At 43.2% G+C, this 18,397-nt stretch overlaps 1 protein-coding gene across 4 annotated transcripts in view; it reads left to right on the top strand.

The window, feature by feature from the left end:
* The window catches only part of FBLN2 (fibulin 2), a 317,538-nt gene extending 301,079 nt beyond the window's left edge, over positions 1-16,459 (top strand). For all 4 annotated transcript variants that reach the window (XM_060239829.1, XM_060239832.1, XM_060239828.1 and 1 more), the window contains 4 exons: positions 186-302; positions 1,262-1,390; positions 5,412-5,535; positions 15,983-16,459. In XM_060239829.1, the coding sequence (XP_060095812.1) occupies positions 186-302; positions 1,262-1,390; positions 5,412-5,535; positions 15,983-16,340 (728 nt within the window). In that variant the 3' untranslated portion in view covers positions 16,341-16,459. The remainder of the gene's footprint in view (positions 1-185; positions 303-1,261; positions 1,391-5,411; positions 5,536-15,982) is intronic.
* Positions 16,460-18,397: the final 1,938 nt, after the last annotated feature.

Below are 18,397 nucleotides of genomic sequence, written 5' to 3'. Positions count from 1 at the left end.
GTACCACTGTGTACAAGCTGAACATTGATCCTCATGTTTCCAGACATAGATTTTTTTTATTTTTTATTTTGCAATCATCAACGGGATGATTATGGAGTCTGTTTCACCTTTCTTTCAATATTGCCAGAAACAAGGCAGTGGGTGGACTAATTAAATGTAATGTCTGTTCTCTTTTTTAAATACAGATGTCAATGAGTGTGAAAACAATCCATGCAGTCAAGAATGTGCAAATATTTATGGTTCCTATCAGTGTTATTGCAGGCAGGGCTATCAGTTAGCAGAAGATGGACATTCTTGCAAAGGTAATCCAGTAATATCACAGCTATGTTCTGCATCTTCCAGTGGCTTAGTAATAGGCATGGGCATGAACCAAGAAAATGGAGGTTCATTGGAGGTTCATAGTTTGGGGTTATCACCAAGCCCAAACCTCCAATGAACTCCTCCATTGGATGTACCAGTTTGTGGTTTGCAGGGCTTCTTTTGTAGAAAAAGCCAAGCAGGAATTCATTTGCATATAAGGCTACCCCCTACTGTCACCATTGTTTTGTGCAGGGTTTTTTTGTAGGAAAAAAAACAGCAGGAACTCATTTGCATATTAGGCCACATCCCCTAACACCAAGCCAGCTGGAACTGCATTCCAGTGAGTTCCTGCTCAAAAAATCCCTAATGGTTCATCATCTAAGTGAGCTCCAAAGGCATTTAAATGCCTTCAGAGCCCACTTCTGGGTCAGATGGGCCCACCTAAGCTCTAAGAGTGAGCTCCGAAAGCCTTTATAGGCCTTCAGAGCTCATTCTGGGAGCTCAGCTGAGTTGGGCTGCCCAATTTGACCGAGCTCCCAGAGTGAATTCTGAAAGCTTTTATAGGCCTTATATATGCCCTTATATGGGCAGGTGGAACCAAGAGGTGGACTCTGAAGGCTTTTATAGGGCTTCACTCTGACAGCTCAGTCAAGTTGGGCAACCTGATTTGACTGAGCTCCAAGAGTGAGCTCTGAAGGCCCTTAAAGACCTTTAGAGTACACTCTTAGAGCTCTGTCCAAGCCACCTGTATAAACCCTTCTCAAACCTCACAAACCTCCATGGAAGTTCAGGGAGGGGTCAAGGAGAGCTCATGGGAGGTATGTTCTCCTGAACCCCTAGTTCAGGAAGCACACTGGCCCAGTTCAAGCTGTGGTTTATAGTTCGGTTCATGCCCATCCCAATTTAGCAATGTTTTTTTCATAGTCCTGATGTGTCTATAATTGTCCCCACCCCCACACAGATATAGATGAGTGCGCACAAAGTGCAGGTATTCTGTGCACTTTTCGGTGTATTAATGTGCCTGGAAGTTATCAGTGTGCTTGTCCTGATGAAGGCTATACAATGTCAGCAAATGGAAGAACTTGTCGCGGTAAGAATAAGATTAAAGTGCTTCCTTAAAATTCTTCTGTCACGTTATGGACTTTTAATACTTTCTTTGCTATCATTCCTCTTAATAGGTTAATGCAGTTATCATGGTAGCAGCAACTGGCAAAGAATTCAAGGAGGGAGAGGGAGGAAAAATAATGTAGGATTTGCAGGGTAGGAGGAACTCGAGCAATCCTCAGCAGGTCTACTCAGAAGTTAGCCTCATTTTATTCAGTGGAGCTTAACTGCAAAAAAAGCGCTCTTGGAATTTCATGTGTGGCCTGTTGAAGGCAAATTAATTTGTGCTTCCTGATCCTAGTGAACTGTAATGTTTTACTAGCTGGGGACAAGGAAGTAATTTTGGAGACATTGGCTGATCTTCATCACCTTGAGCATTCCATCTGATGTTATAAAATGACCCTATGAAGTTACAACTCATGGGTTTTTCAAGGCAAATGATGAGCAGAAATAGTTTGCCATTGGCTGCCTCTGAATAGCCATAACAGTCTTCTTTAGAAGACTCTTAAATACAACCCAGTTTGCCTGTGCCTGTTAGTCACTCACTGAATCTCTTGGCAGCTTGCACATATGCATCAGCCATCACTGATGAGCCACCATAAATGGAACTTTCATATCGTATAATGCCAAACACTTTGTTTTATAATGGAGACTGTTCTCACATTTGGCTGAAGAAGAAGAAGATGAAGATATTGGATTTATATCCTGCCCTATACTCTGAATCTCAGAGTCCCAGAGTGGTCACAATCTCCTTTACCTCCCCCCCTCACCCCAAACCATGAAAGGCATGAAGTGATATGACTAGTGATAGGAAGAATTTTAGAAATGAGCCTATATCTGGGTGTGAAGGTGACCTTGAAATGAAAGGCCTCAGTTCAAAAATCCCTCACCCCAGTGTAAAATTAGCCAATGTAAAATCTATCATATATACAAAAAATCTGTTGTCTCTGAAATAACTGCTTTTGCTTGCCTCTCCTAGCATAAGTTGATTGCACTTGTAGCATTGTAATTGTGCGTATAAGATTTGCCAAGTTACAGCCAACTTATGGGTACCCCATAGGATTTTCAAGGCAAGAGGCATTCAGAGGTGGGTTTCCATTTCCTGTGTTGCACCCCTGGTATTCCTTGGTGGTCTCTCATTCAAGTACCAACAAAGGTCAACCCTGGTTAGCTTCAGGGATCTGATGAGACTGGGCTAGCCTGAGTGATACAGATCAGGGTGCATCATAATTACTGCCTGTAAAATTGATACAAGTTCTAAAACTGTTTTGATTAGGGATTGCTGAACACCCACCAGTTCAGCTTGTACACTATTTATCAGTTGTGAACAGGGAACTAAAGCTTCAGCTGTTTCTCTCCATCAACTCATTTGTGGCTTTTCAGCAGGTTGCTTCAACGATTGCTTTTGTATAGTACAACTGACGCTTTACACATGCTCATTCTCCACATGGTGATTTTCTTCAGCAAAATGCTGAAGTTCTAGTTCCCAGTTGCTAAGTAGTTGCTTCATCCAACTGGCAACTGTTTACACAGACAGTTACATCAGTTACAAATCATATAAATCAGTGCTCAGTAACCACTGTAGAAAAAAATCCTATGTATTCATTGTTTGTCAAGTAGTCCTTAAGTAGAGCCAGTTTGTGTCTGGGAGAACCGGGTATGATTCCCCATTCCTCCACATGCACCTGCTGATGTGACCTTGGGTCAGCCACAAGTTCTCTCAGGGCTGTTCTGTTCAACAGCAGTTCTGGGAGAGCTCTCTCAGCCCTACCTACCCCACAGGGTGTCTGTTGTGGGGAGGGGAAGGGAAAAGAGATTGTAAGCCTCTCTGAGACTCCTTTGGCTAGTGAAGGGCAGGGTATAAATCCAATCTCTTCTCTTTTTCTTCTTAGTAATTTTTATGATGGTGATCTGTTTTGATAAACAGCATTTTCATATATGCTCCATTTTGCAAAAACATACTGTGAATGTGTTTGTATGGCATTTGGGTTATTCAGTGCTGAACGGACCCAGTGAATGGCTCATGTCTGACCTGCAGAGCCAAATATGTTGAATTTGAAGCCACAGCTGGGAATCAGCTGAGAATCACCCCAGCTGAGAATCCATCACTGGAAGTTCAGATCTTGGAAGCAGGGTCAGCCTTGGCTGGTATTGGAAGATCAGTCTCAAAGGAATACCAGGGTCCTGACAGAGCCAGTCAATGGCAAACCACCTCTGAAATGTCCCTTGCCTTAAAAACATGTCTAGCTCACACCTAGTGGTGCATAACACTAAAGAGCTATAGCTTTTGGCTGCCAGACAATCTTAGAATCTCTTGGCTATTCTACACACAATGTCACATGATAGTACATTATTGTTATAATTAACCCAGCCAATAGAGGCACAGATTGCATGATATTATTTACACACATAAGTATAAGCTGTGGCGATCACACTTTCCACTTACCTTAGAGATATCCATGCATAAACATAATGTTTAACAGTTTGTTGCCAAAAACCCAATAGGTATGAGCCAAAATCGTTCAATCAGTTCCCACATTTGATGTTAAGGTTATAAGACATGCCATTGTTGTTTTTGTTGTTTAGAATCATTGATTTTAGATGAGAGACCACCAAGGAATTCCAGGGTTGCTATGCTGAGGCAGGCAATATCAAATCAGCTCTGAATGTCTTTTGCCTTGAAAACCCTATTCAAATACTATATTCATGCGCAGATGCTGGGAGGAATCAGAGTTAGAACTGGTTTACCCAGTAGATTGAGTCATAAGGCACAATCTCACTTCTGAACTGAGGCCAATGTAGGAGAAAGTATTATTTGGACCATTTTATTCTGAAATACACTATTTTTTCCCCTTTGTATTTCATTCATAGGTGTTTTTTTTAACAGTTCAGCAATTCATTCTGATTCATAACATGCAGAAGTTTCATGTTATGGATCAGGGTTTTCAAAACCATGTGGTAAAACTGGAGAAATAAATCTCTTTGTGACAGTAGATACCATATGGAAACGATCTATCTTTTCACCTTGTTTTAAGAATCAGCAAGGAGGGGCTTAATTTAATTTTCTTTGACTTTTTCTTGAACATTTTTCTTCATGGGCTTTTAAAGCAAGCCACACTGCATGCAAGAGCAATTCTTGTCCCTCAGGGAAAGCTATGGTATTTTTTAGGATTATGTCTCCTGTATGACAACTGGCAGATTTCACCACAGTACTTTGCCACATGGTTTGCCTGTTAACATGCATTTTATTTGCAAACCTCTGAATGCTGTCTAGACATTTCCAAGTTCTCTGTGTGGCTACAAAAGCTCAGACATTTTTTTATCCACTTGAACTGCATCCATCACATCTGGTATTTCTGTATATTCGGAACCACAGCTTAATATTTTATGATCTTATTGTTCAAGAACTGTTCCTGTGCCCAGAAACTAAAGTATTTTTTTTTAGTGCTAAGCACACCTTATGTGAAAATAAGCTATTCTGAACTATACCTATGCACCTTTGTGGTATAAATCCAAATATAAAAGTATACATGTAAAACAGGATCCCATCGCTCCTTTTAGCAACATGAGTCTCATAACAATACTAGTACAAAATAGCTCCAACAAAGAGGCGTCCTTATTTTTTCCTTGCTTAAAATTACAAGATGAATGCCATTATCATCTTAACTCTGAGCATACGGTTTTGGTGATACTGAAAGTTAAATGTTTAAGTTTAGGTGGGATGCATATCAAGTGAATTTCTTTACTGGTCGGCCATGTGCAAAATGGGTAAATAATCCACAGAGAGGAAAGTTGGATTTAAACCATCCCTTATTACATGGGAGCAAAGTCTACACATTGTCAATTTCTGTTAATAAAAGTGTATAGTTTTTCCCATACCTACCCTGAGAGTTGGTTTACATAGGGGGTATTTCTAGCACAGCTTGGGGATGAAGCCACATTTTGTGTGTGATTGTATACTCTTTGTGACTATACTGTGTAATCTCTTCTGTGTGTTTCATTCCCAGATATTGATGAATGTGCACTGGGAAACCACAATTGTTCATCAGCACAGTCGTGTTACAATATTCAAGGCAGTTTCCGATGTCTTTTGTTTGAATGTCCAGCCAACTATAGAAAAGTGTCTGATATGTAAGTCCAAACCATTAAAAAAAAAGTATGCAAAATGCCCACATCATAAGGGGAGGGGGGGGATATTTACAATTCTCCCTGGTAACTGTTTTGAATTATAAAATGCTGCATGTTGAACCTCAAGTGCTCATTTGAGAGTAATCCAATTGTCTTCCCTTTAGGCACTTTTTCAGGGAGAACTACATATACCAAAGTAAAAGTTTTAGCCCATGCAAAATGAGTGCAGGAAGCAAAAACAATTGACAAAGTAACATTTTGGTCTATTCATTGTGTAGAATTATAATGTAAGCATAATGATCCTTGAGTGGCTGGGGATACCATTCTCAATAAAAAAGATTAAAAACAAAACAGAACCATGCAGTAAAACAGCTGTGAAGAGAGACAACAACCACTTGCAAAAATACCAATATTTGAGGTTTCAGAGAACAATTTAAGTCCCTCTAAAGCATCCTTTTTGCAACTAGGTGTTCATCCACAATAATTTGGCATGACACTCATTTTAATTCAGGAGGAGGTAATAGCATCCATCCAAAATCTCAGAATGAAGTGAGAGGGTCAGATAAATTAATTCAAACCTAGGATAAAATTTTGGACATGTTCTGCTAACCCGAAGTTGCTTTATTTTTATTTTTTTTGCTGGACATTGCTATAGAATATGTCAGTATAGAGCAGTGGCTCCCAACCTTTTTGGCACCAGTGACCATTCATGGAAGACAGTTTTTCCACAGACCGGTGGGGGCGGTGCTGGTTTTGTTGATCCAGTCTGCCCCCCCCCACCTGTGCCCTGTCCCTGCCCCTCATGGTCTGGTCCATGGTCCAGTAGTTGGGGACCCCTGGTCTAGAGGATTTGGACAAAGATCCCAACTAAATGATTATATGTATAGGCTCAAGAAATTCTGCCCCTAAAACTTGATTCTTTTGCCTCCCTTTTCTCACAACAGCCACCTCCCTCCTGAAATCCTGTTCCTGAAATCTCCTTTCCCTCAGGAACAGGATGTCGGGGGCATTTCAAGCTGTCATGAAAGGAGATTAAAATGTAGAATTCGCTGCCAGGGGATGTAGTGGTGGCCGTAGGAATAAACAGCTTTAAAAGAGGATTAGATAGATTCATACAAGGTTAAGTTAATAAATGGCTGCTAGCCATGATGACTGAGGGGAACCTCCACATTCCCAGAGCCAGAAGGCAACATAAGGTGAAGGTCTTACCTACTGTGTGAGACAGAATGCTGGACTAGAAGGATCATTGGTCTGATTCAGCAGGGCTCTTATGTTTTCCCAAATACTGGTTTTTTCTGTACTACTCACTACGGAAAGCCAGTGTGGTGTAATAGTTAAGAGTGGCAAACCATAATCTGGAGAACTGGGTTTAATTCCCTTCTTCTCCAGATGAAGCCTGCTGGGTGACCTTGGGCCAGTCACAGCTCTCCCAGAGCTCTCTCGGCCCCACCTACCTCACACGGTGCCTGTGGTGGGGAGAGGAAGGAAATGCTTGAGAAAACACCTAGTTGCTTTAAGGTAGAAAAAAGTGGAGTATAATAATCTGATCCCCTCCTTCTAGACATCTGTAAGAATATTGAGTTCCCCAGGAACTCAAATATCCCAAATTTTGAAAGTAGTTACTTTTTATGTATGTACTTAATTCATTCACCTTTTCCCTCAGTGGGCACTCAAAGCAGCTTGCATTGTTCTCCTCTCCTCCATTTTATCCTCACAACTCTATGAGACAGAAGTCAAGGCCTGGTCGTGTGTGACTGGTACAGGGTCACCAAGCAAGTTTCCATGGCTGAGTGAAAATTCAAATCTGATCTCCCAGGTCCTAGTGTCGCACTATACACCATACTGGCTCTAGTATAATACTAGTATTATAAGTATTACTGTTATATGTTTTAACAAATTCCATGTTATGGACCTTAACATCTTAAATACATAAACATCCAGGATCTTTGACTGAAGGTTTCCCCCAGGAATCCAGCCTCTAGATCTCTGCAACCTATTTTTAATCTCTCAGGAGGCCAGAAATATATTTTGCAAAGATATTCAACAAGTTCAATATTTTTACCCCCATAGTGAAATAATGGGGTCTTTCCTGAAGGCCTGCCCTTGGAGGCTCTGCAGATCTTTTCCAATCAGAAACTTCTCCTCAGAAACAGGAGGCTGAAGTTGGTTCCTTATTCTCAAATCCTTATTCATTCCTTATTCATTAATTCAACCAAAAACACTGAAGAGAGTTTGAAAGCTCTGAACCCCAAAATAAGGTCTGGACCCCCATATATCATACACCCCCTTGTTCAGGGGACTTTGCCCTTCGGGAAGACATGTACTGCCTCATGGTCCAATGAGCAGTTCTCATGCCAGCTGATCCAAAGCAAGGTGCCCCTAGGACACTCAAACAGGCAGACACTGGCACCAGGTTGTACCCCAAAGAAATGTTTGGACCACCCCAAGTTACACATGCCCACACTCAGGACACTGTCCTCTGCAAGAAGACATGCAGTACTGCCCAGTCCAAACACTGGTTGTGGCACCACAAGCTTCTATTTGGAGTGCGTATTTTAGCTCACCCGCGGAGCCTGATGGACCCGGAATGGTTCCTAACGGCTCTACGGGATACCTGGCCCACTGGCGATTCCCTGGATGGTCTGGTAGAGTCCTGGAACGATGGGCTCTCCAGGGCCATCGAGGAGATCGCACCCAGGCGCCCTCTGCGCCCCCGCCCGAAACCATCGCCCTGGTTTAACCGGGAGCTGCGGCAACAAAAGCGGGGGCTCAGACGACTAGAGAGGCAATGGCGGCGTACTCGAGACGAAGTGACCCGAGCATCTTATAGAGAGAGTTTGAAGGCCTATGAGATGGCAATCAAATCCGCAAAGAGAGCATTCTTTGCGGCTAAGATTGCATCCACAACTTCGCGCCCGGCACAATTATTTGATGTAATTAGAGGACTTACTACGCTGCCGCAAGGCAGGTTAAATTCTACTGAATTGGAAATAGGCTGTGAGGCTTTTGCGAAATTTTTTGCGGATAAAGTCGCATCACTCCGCCCTGACCCCCCTGCCAGTTTGGAGACAGTTAGCGAACCTGAGGCCCTGAGCCTGTCCTCGGATTATACACTGAATGGCTTTGACCCCCTCAGTCTGGAGGAAGTTGACAGGATTCTTGTATCTGCTCGCCCAACAACTTGTAAATTAGACCCATGCCCTTCCTGGCTTATTAAATCTTGCCAGGGGGATCTTGGATATCCCGTGCGGGATATCATAAATAGATCCCTAACGGAAGGGCACTTTCCAATGCCACTTAAAGAGGCTGTGGTCCAACCCCTCTTAAAAAAGCCATCTTTAGATCCGGCCCAATTGACACACTATCGGCCGGTTTCAAATTTGCCCTTTCTGGGTAAACTTATTGAGAGGGCAGTGGCGAAGCAGTTACAGACCTTCCTGGATGACACTTCCGTCCTCGACCCATTTCAGTCCGGCTTTCGCCCGGGACACGGGACGGAGACAGCGTTGGTTGCCTTAGTGGATGACCTTCAACGGCATCTGGATCGGGGTGGCTCGGCGGTGCTGATGTTGTTAGACCTGTCGGCGGCGTTCGACACGGTCGACCATCGGCTACTGACGTGCCGCCTCGCCAACGCAGGGATTCAGGGGTTGGCCTTACAGTGGCTTTCCTCTTTCCTGGAAGGTCGGGGACAAAGGGTCGCAATTGGGGGGGAGCTATCTCGGAGGCGCTCACTTGATTGTGGCGTGCCCCAAGGGGCGGTTCTCTCCCCGATGTTATTTAACATCTACATGCGGCCTCTTGCCCAGATTGCCCGAAGGTATGGGTTGGGGTGTCACCAGTATGCTGATGACACCCAGCTCTATCTACTGATGGATGGCCAGCCTGTCTGCGCCCCGGAAAATCTTGACCAGGCACTACGGGCCGTGGCTGAGTGGCTCAGACTGAGTGGGCTGAAGTTAAATCCTACGAAGACAGAGGTCCTTTGCTTGGGCCGCCACGGCCCGGGGAGGGGGATCCCCCTGCCGGCTTTCGATGGTGCGCCGCTCACGGCGGCGGACAGGGTCAAGAGCTTGGGGGTGCTATTGGAGCCTTCCTTAAAGATGGAGGCTCAGATAGCAGCCACTGCCAAGTCCGCATTTTTTCATCTTAGGCGGGCAAGGCAGCTGGCCCCCTTTCTGGAGCGCGACGACCTAGCAACAGTGATCCATGCTACGGTCACCTCAAGGTTGGACTACTGCAATGCCCTCTACATGGGGCTGCCCTTGTCTCGGACCCGGAAACTGCAGCTGGTGCAGAATGCCGCAGCCCGGCTGTTATTGGGTCTCCCAAAGTGGGAACACATCCAGCCGGGTCTCCGGACTCTGCACTGGCTTCCAGTGATATACCGAGTCCGGTACAAGGTGCTGGTTATTACCTTTAAAGCCCTATATGGCCTGGGATCTGCCTACCTGAAGGACCGTCTCTCCCCACATGTTCCCCAGAGAGCACTGAGGTCAGGAACACAAAATCTCCTCACTATCCCCGGGCCAAAAGAAGCCCGTCTGAAAGCCACCAGGGAAAGGGCTTTCTCTGTTATGGCCCCCGTATGGTGGAATCAGCTGCCGGAAGAGGTGAGGGCCCTGCGGGACTTGGCGCAGTTCCGCAGGGCCTGTAAGACGACCCTCTTCCGGCTAGCCTATACCTAGCCTATATTTAGCTAGGATGACAACTTGAGGTAACTGGCCAGCCATCTGTTTACAGGAAACTGAATTACTCTGTTTTTAATGTTTTTAACTGTTTAAATATTTAACTGTTTTATACTTGAAAATGTTTAAATTTTATGTTGATTAATTGTTGGAAGCCGCCCTGAGCCATTCGTGGGAAGGGCGGGATATAAATCCCAAATAAATAAATAAATAAATAAAACTAGAAACCTGTATTTCATTGGAGATTTGAATAAGGAATTATTTTGATTGATTGCCCTCTACACCCCAAAAATCAATATGGACCACCACATGCCATACACCCCCTCATTCAGGGGACTCTGCCTTTCAAGAGGACATGTGCTTGTTTCAAATCCAAAGAATGGTTCTTGTGCCAGCTGCTCCAGAGCAAGGTGCCCCCAGGACACTTAAACAGGCAGACATTGGGGCCAGGCTGTACCCCAAAACAATGCTTGGACCACCCCAAGTGACACATGCCCATGCTCGGGACACTGTCCCCTGCAAGAAGACATGCAATACTGCCCAGCCCAAACTCTGGTTCTGGCACCACAAGCTTCTATTTGGAGTGCCACCAAGAGGCCTGTATTTCATTGGAGGGTTGAATAAGGAACTATTTTGATTGATTGCCCTCTACACCCCAAAAAACAATATGGACCACCACATGCCATACACCCCCACGTTCAGGGGACTCTGCCCTTTGATGAGACATGTACCGGTTCCTGATGCAAAGAATGGTTCTTGTGCCAACTGCTCCAGAGCAAGGCTTCCAGGACACTCAGAAGCAGACACTGGGGCCAGGCTGTACCCCAAAACAATGTTTGGATCACCTCAAGTGACACATTCCCATGCTTGGGACTCTGTCCTCTTCAAGAAGACATACTGAGGTGCCTGGTGCACACATTCATTCTGGCTCCAAAAGCTTCCAATTGGGGTGCCACCTAGAAGGACAAACCCTCCGCCAAAGGATAAATGGACACAAATCTGACATCAGGAATTACAGAACTGAGAAACCTGTGGGGGAACACTTTAACCTTCCAAATCATTCAATGGGTGACCTCAAAGTAGCTGTTTTACTGCAAACAAACTTCAAGAACAGAATGGAGAGAAAAATTGCTGAATTACAAATTATTATGAAACTTGGAACAAACATCTCCCCAGAACTGAACAGGGATATTGGTTTTTAATCTCATTAGAGATGCTAAACCCACTCTCACTGAGTATAGTTATATATCCACAGTATTTCAATGTATTTCTCCTTTAGAATAGTGTATAAGAATAATTATTTGTACTGGCATACTCAAAATAGGGATATTGGCTGTTTATCATATTACATATACTTAACCCATTTTCACTATATTTTATTGTATTTTTTTCCTATGGAAACTAGAATGATGTTTATATGTTAAAAAGTAAATTAGATGGACAAGAACATCACTATCCAATGTATTCCCCTTTTAGCTGTATTGACATACTCAAATAGGGATGTTGGATTTTTTCCCCATTACATATACTGAATCCATCTCCCACTATATTTTAATGTATTTTTCTCCTATTGGCAAACTAAATGTATGTTACATGTTAAAAGGTATATTAGTTGGATGGGAAAGCTCCTGAGATAGAAATGCCTCCCTTTTGGCCCAGGAACAGACATTCTGTCATTGTATCTTAAATTCCTACCATTTTGCACTCTGAGCCACTGCCTACCAGCTAAGTGTGACTCTGCTCACTGCACCGGGTTCCTCGTCTGATGTGCAAAGAGAGCACACGAAAGCTTCCATTCTGCATAAAACTAAGTTGGTCTTAAAGATGCTACTTGACTCCTATTTTGTTCTACTACTTCAGACCACTATGGCTGCCCATTTGGATCTATGTCCTTTTGTAATTTTTCTAGACTCACAGAAACACCAATTGGCAGGCAAGTTTTATTACCAATTATGGCTATCCAGACCAAAGGGTCTTCTAAACTGTCATACTGTTACACCAGACTGTGATCCCAGTTCTGTATCAGCTGGCCCTCTTCATCAACAAATTGCATGTATTTCAGCCCACTGTACCTGACCCCCTCATCTCAAGAAGTGTGTGCTTTAGCACACGAAAGCTAAAAGGTGCAAAATGACTCCTGCTTTGTTCAACTGCTTCAGATCAACACTGCTACCCACTTGGATCTAATCTCAAAGGTGTTACCCTGGACAGTTTTTGTATGTAATTGGTCAGTGATTTAGGACTAAGACAGATGTGAATTGTGCAAGTTTCTATGGGATGCTTTTGGTCCTTAAACAACTTACTTCACATAACCCACAGCGGTTGTTTAAGGTCATTTTTTTCATACTTATTTAAGGAGCATACTGGATTTTTGTCTTCATATATTTGGTAAGCTCTTCACATCATTGTGAGATCATAATGTATTTGTGGAAATGTCTTGGAAAGGCAGAAAAGATGGATCTGCCTTTGAGGACAACATCGTAAGTGCATTCCTACAACACTATCCTTTGCTGCAGAAGGAAGGCTATCAGAGGACTACTTCTATTTGGGGAAGGATGGCAAGTGAGTTATATTCAAATACAATGCAGTTTAGGAAATGGCTATATAATTTTTGGCATGAAGAGAGAAGGGGACTGAGAACCAAAATAATTTTAATGGTTCAATCTGAAGAAACCTATGGTGACTGTAAGCAGCTTGAGGATTCGTGACCTTCTGTCATGTTTGATGAATGCATGGGTTTGTCTACTGCAATAACATCTGAAGCCGCAAAATGAAATCTTGCTGCAAGTGGTGCTGTGGATCCTCAAAGTATGGTAGTTTCTCATAACAGTATCGAAGAGTATGAAAGTGCCACTAAAGGTTTGCCTGTGTTTTCTGAAAAGAAAGATGTGCTCAGTTCCAATGAGAAAAACCAGCAAGGAATTGTTGGTCACAGCAATCAGTTACTTGTGTCTGAAAACAGTGAAATTATTCTTGGCAATAGAGAGGTGGTGGTCAAAAATTCCACCTTGCTGCAAATGCTGCACACTGAATTACCTTTTTCTGCACGTAGGGAATTTAGAGCCACATGTTTACCTTCATTTACCATCACTTTGTGTACAAGTGAATGGAGACAGATATACTTTGGCAAATCACAACCTAGATTTCAGATTGGCTGTGCAACTGTCTTTGAGGAAAAAATTAAGGAGTATAACAAATTTTGTGTGTTCACTTTCATATATAACTGCATTAAAATGGAGAATTCAAGGAAAAGAAATTCCCCATTTGGGTTTGGCAAAGCAAAATGCAAATTTAATGGGTGTATTATGCTATACATGAGTATTAAGGATATGCCAAAAAAGGAAATGAGTTCTGTCACAATTAATATCACTGTAAAAGGACAAATACATCATGAAGTTGGCCAATTTTACAAAAGACACACATGCAAACCCTACGGGGGTCTGCAAGCTGGCACATCACTGGGAGAGGTTCCTTTATCGAATGTACTATGAAAGACAAGCCTTTACAGTGCTCCCCCAAAACAAAGCATGCAGTGCCATGCTTTTTAGAAGCAATCAAAACAGTGTCCTGGGGGCACCTTGATTTGAAGCAACTGGCACGAGAACAGCTCATTGGACCGCTCAGGGAGCACATGTTCTCTCGAAGGGCAGTGTTTCCTGAACATGGGGGTGTATGGCATGTCATAGTGCATGCTTTATTTTGTGGTGCAGAGGGCAAGCAATCAAAGCAGTTCTTTATTCATATCTCCTTTGAAATACAGGCTTCTAGGTGGCACCCCAATTGAAAGCTTTTGGCGCTGGAATGAATGTTTGGACCAGGCACCTCTACTTGTCTTCTTGAAGAGGACAGTGCCCCGAGTGTGGGCATGTGTCACTTGGGGTGGTCCAAACAGTGTTTTGGGGCACAGCCTGTCCCCAGTGTCTGTCTGTTTGAGTTTCCTGGGGTCACCTTGCTCTGGAGCAGCTGGCACAAGAACCGCTCATTGGATCAGGAACCAGCACATGTCTTCTTGAAGGGCAGAGTTCCCTGGACATGGGGGTGTATGGCATGTGTTGGTCCATATTTGTTTTTGAGCTGTAGAGGGTAATCAATCAAAATAATTCCTTATTCAAATCTCCCAATGAAATACAGGCTTCTAGGTGGCACCCCAATTGGAAGCTATTGGCGCTGGAATGAATGTTTGGACCAAGCACTTTTACTTGTCTTCTTGAAGAGGACAGTGCCCCGAGTGTGGGCATGTGTCACTTGGGGTGGTCCAAACAGTGTTTTGGGGCACAGCCTGTCCCCAGTGTCTGTCTGTTTGAGTTTCCTGGGGTCACCTTGCTCTGGAGCAGCTGGCACAAGAACCATTCTTTGGATCAGGAACCAGCACATGTCCTCTTGAAAGGCAGAGTCCCCTGAACGTGGGGCTGTATGGCATGTGGTGGTCTATATCGGTTTTTGGGGTGTAGAGGGCAATCAATCAAAATAGTTCCTTATTCAACTCTCCTTTGAAATACAGGCCTCTTGATGGCACTCCAAATAGAAGCTTGTTATGCCAGAACCAGAGCTCGGACCGGGCAGTACTGCATGTCTTCTTGCAGGGGACAGTGTCCCGAGCATGGGCATGTGTCACTTGGGGTGGTCCAAACATTGTTTTGGGGGTACAGTCTGACTCTAGTGTCTGCATCTTTGAGATTCCTGGGGGCATCTTGCTCTGGAGCAGCTGGCACAAGAACCATTCTTTGGATCAGGAACCAGCACATGTTCTCTCAAAGGGCAGAGTCCTCTGAACATGGGGGTGTATGGCATGTGGTGGTCCATATTGCCTTTTGAGGTGTAGAGGACAATCAATCAAAATAGTTCCTTATTCAAATCTCCAATGAAATACAGGTTTCTAGGTGGCACTCCAAATAGAAGCTTGTGGTGCCAGAACCAGAGTTTGGACCGGGCAGTGCTGCATGTGTTCTTGCAGGGTACAGTGTCCCAAGCATCGGCATGTGTCACATGGGGTGATCCAAACGTTGTTTTGGGTACAGCCTGGTGCCAGTGTCTGCCTGTTTGAGTGTCCCGGGGGCATCGTGATTTGGATCAGCTGGCACAAGAACTGCTTATTGGACCGTGAGGCAGCACATGTCTTCTCGAAGGGCAGAGTCCCCTGAATAAGGGGGTATATGATATATGGGGGTCCAGACCTTATTTTGGGGTTCAGAGCTTTCAAACTCTCTTCAGTGTTTTTGGTTGAATTCACGAATAAGGAATGAATAAGGATCTGGGAACAAGGAACCAACTTCAGCCTCCTCTCAAAAATGCGGTTAGAGGAAGTTCAGGATAAGGCAGCTCCTTCTTGTTGAACTATGCAGCTTGAAAGGTATGCAGAAGCCATGTTCTTGAGCTGCCTTTTCTCTAGCTTTTATAGAGCTTGATCAGAGTACTGCAATTTGATGAATCTCAGATTCCTTTTCCAGGCAGTCACACAGCATGACTTTGTCTGTAGTTTTCTATACTCCCATTGTAGAGCTTCCAGAAAGGGTTTTCAAGGCCTATGATCTTTTGATACTTGGATGTTATGCTGACAATTGCCTCAGTGTAAAGGGTGTCGTAAAAGAAGAACAAGCAGATGTTAATTACACAGTTAAAAGTCTGCAGCTCCACTGTGTATCTGTCTAACAGATGAGAGGTTTTCTGGGACCTTGTGAATCACCCAGATGCTTTATCTTCTGAGTTGCAGTCATCAGAGTGCTAAATATTTTCTTTCTCTCTCCCCCCCCCCCTTTTCTCAGGAGGTGTGAGCGTATCAACTGCTTCAGCTATCAGGATTGCCAAAACACTCCCTTGAGAATTACTTACTATCAACTTAATTTCCAAACCAACATTGTAGTCCCGGCTCATATTTTCCGAATTGGCCCCTCGCCAGCTTATGCTGGAGATGACATAATCCTTACCATCAACAAGGGAAATGAAGAGAACTACTTTAGCACTAGAAAGCTTAATTCCTATACAGGCATTGTCTACCTTAAACGGCAAGTGAAGGAACCCAAAGACTTTTTGTTAGATGTTGAAATGAAGCTTTGGCGTCATGGAACATCCACGACTTTTCTGGCCAAAATTTATATTTTCATCACTTCTCATGTCTACTGAGGCAACATGTCTTGCCATGGGGTTTATACTGGTGCTATGTTCTTTTAACTTTTTTTCCAGATCATGCTATTATTATTATTTTAGAAAAGCTGTATCTAGCCTCTTAGATTAATTTTCTAGTGCACAATTTTTTTTAAAAAAATTAACTTTATGTATAACTCTGTTTTGCTTGTAATTCTTTGTATTTTTAACTGAGCAAAAAAAAAAAAGGCAGAGGGGCTTTGCATTTTAAAGCTGTGTATGTATAGTAGTTACAGTGTGTTCTCTTGGTATCTTCTCTTGATATTGCACCAGTGAGGAATTCAGAATCATCCCACCCCCTCTGATTTAAATTTTTATCCATTGAACTGATTTCATTGGGGAAAATATACATATGGACACTGTAAACAGTGGGCTTTTAAAAAGTGCTTAGGTGTATCTGGCTTGTGCCCTTATACAGGTTGGGTGCCATTTTCTGGTCTTGGTGATACTTGGTGAAGAATAATTGCAGGGCAGAGAGAAAGTTCAACCAGTTAATTCCTTTGGCCTGCTGAGCTCCTTGTTCAGGACAGCTTTTCAGTGGACAAGAAACCACATAAGCTGAAGATATACTTAAAGGATAAGGAGAGCTCTGATTCTGTATCAGTATTTGCCTCTAGCTTGCTAGCAAAGCTGACACTGATGTGTTATCTTTTCCTTCCCTACTTGCTTGCTTGCTCAGCTGCTTCCATGGCCTCTTCTTCCTTCTCCTCTAGAGGCAACAGTGATAGAACCAAGCTGGCAAGCAAGGGGGCAAAGCAAGACCGACCTAGCAGCACCTGACCTGCCAGTGTGTTACACAGAAGTATTAAGAGAAAAACAGTATTTTTCCAGCCCTTTTGGTGCCCTGTTTATCATCAGCCTGTGAGTCAAAAACTGGTAACTTTAATTGTGAAAGAAAGGAGGCTGATCTTCTTTGGTGTTATCCAGTATCTAGGAAAAAGTACTTTGGGCAATTTTTTTCAGTGTTACTTTTCCACAGATCTTATTCTAAGGTGCTCTAAAGCCAGGGTTTGAAATCTGTTCAAACACCACCAGTCAGATCCCAAGTAGTCAGGACAGGGCATTCCAACATCTATATAAACACAATGGTTGGTGTTGCAAAGACGTCAGCCCTGCCAGACTCAGCACAGTGCCACATGTTATGTGTCAGATGCTGTGCGTACCTGAGTTTCTTATTAGAAATCTGCTGACCACATGCAAACAGCCTTAAAGTTGGTGTACACCTATGTGTACCTGTAGTCATTATTTTTAGTATATAAAATATAGAGGTGCTTTTCATTCCACAGGCCAGCATTTGTGATTGTGGTGCAAAACAGAAATCCAGTTACTTTGTATTAAGTGCTTTTCCTCCATCATAATTTGTGTAGCCTTTTCCTCAACTACAAGCACGTCTCTAATGTGCTTGATCTGGTTGAGAGTGCATTCAGTGCTTAGAGTTAATATTTGCTAAAGTGTTTGCAAGGTTAGGTTAGGGAACAGAAGGAAGTGCTGTGCTTTCTTGCTAACATTTGCAGTTTGGGGTACTTGCCTGGTTATACTTAAACTAAATCCTAAAGCAGCACCTCATTTTCGACAAACTCGAGGTGCAGACAAAGTGTATTATACTCTTTCAAGGAAATGCCAAAGATTAAGTATGCCAAGCCAAAAATGAAAACACCAAACCATTCTCACACCTCATTGAGTTGCATGCATGTCCAATTAGAATGTTAAGATAAAACTTGAAGAAAACAAATGAGATTTATGTTTCTGCTTTTCCAGCCTGAATTACAAGGTGGAAGTTTAGGAAGCTGGTTAACCTGGGAGCTTGTAGAAGCCATATGATGTGCTAATAGCAACATGGCAGGTTTCTGATTTTTTTTTATAAACATGTCTTGTATTTTATAGAAAAATGAATGAGATCCAGACCTATGGGCCACATGTGCTAGTGGGTAGCTTAATCAAGAGATTTGTTGAAAATTTCAAGCGAATAGCAGAATTGCAAAACAAATGCTTATTTTTTAGATGCAATGCTCTAGTTGTATTATTTTACTGAATAT

Source organism: Heteronotia binoei, chromosome 5 (genome assembly GCF_032191835.1).
Source record: "Heteronotia binoei isolate CCM8104 ecotype False Entrance Well chromosome 5, APGP_CSIRO_Hbin_v1, whole genome shotgun sequence".
NCBI lineage: Eukaryota > Metazoa > Chordata > Lepidosauria > Squamata > Gekkonidae > Heteronotia > Heteronotia binoei.
The sequence above is the reverse complement of the archived record's forward strand: the minus strand, read 5'-3'. Positions and strand labels throughout refer to the sequence as shown.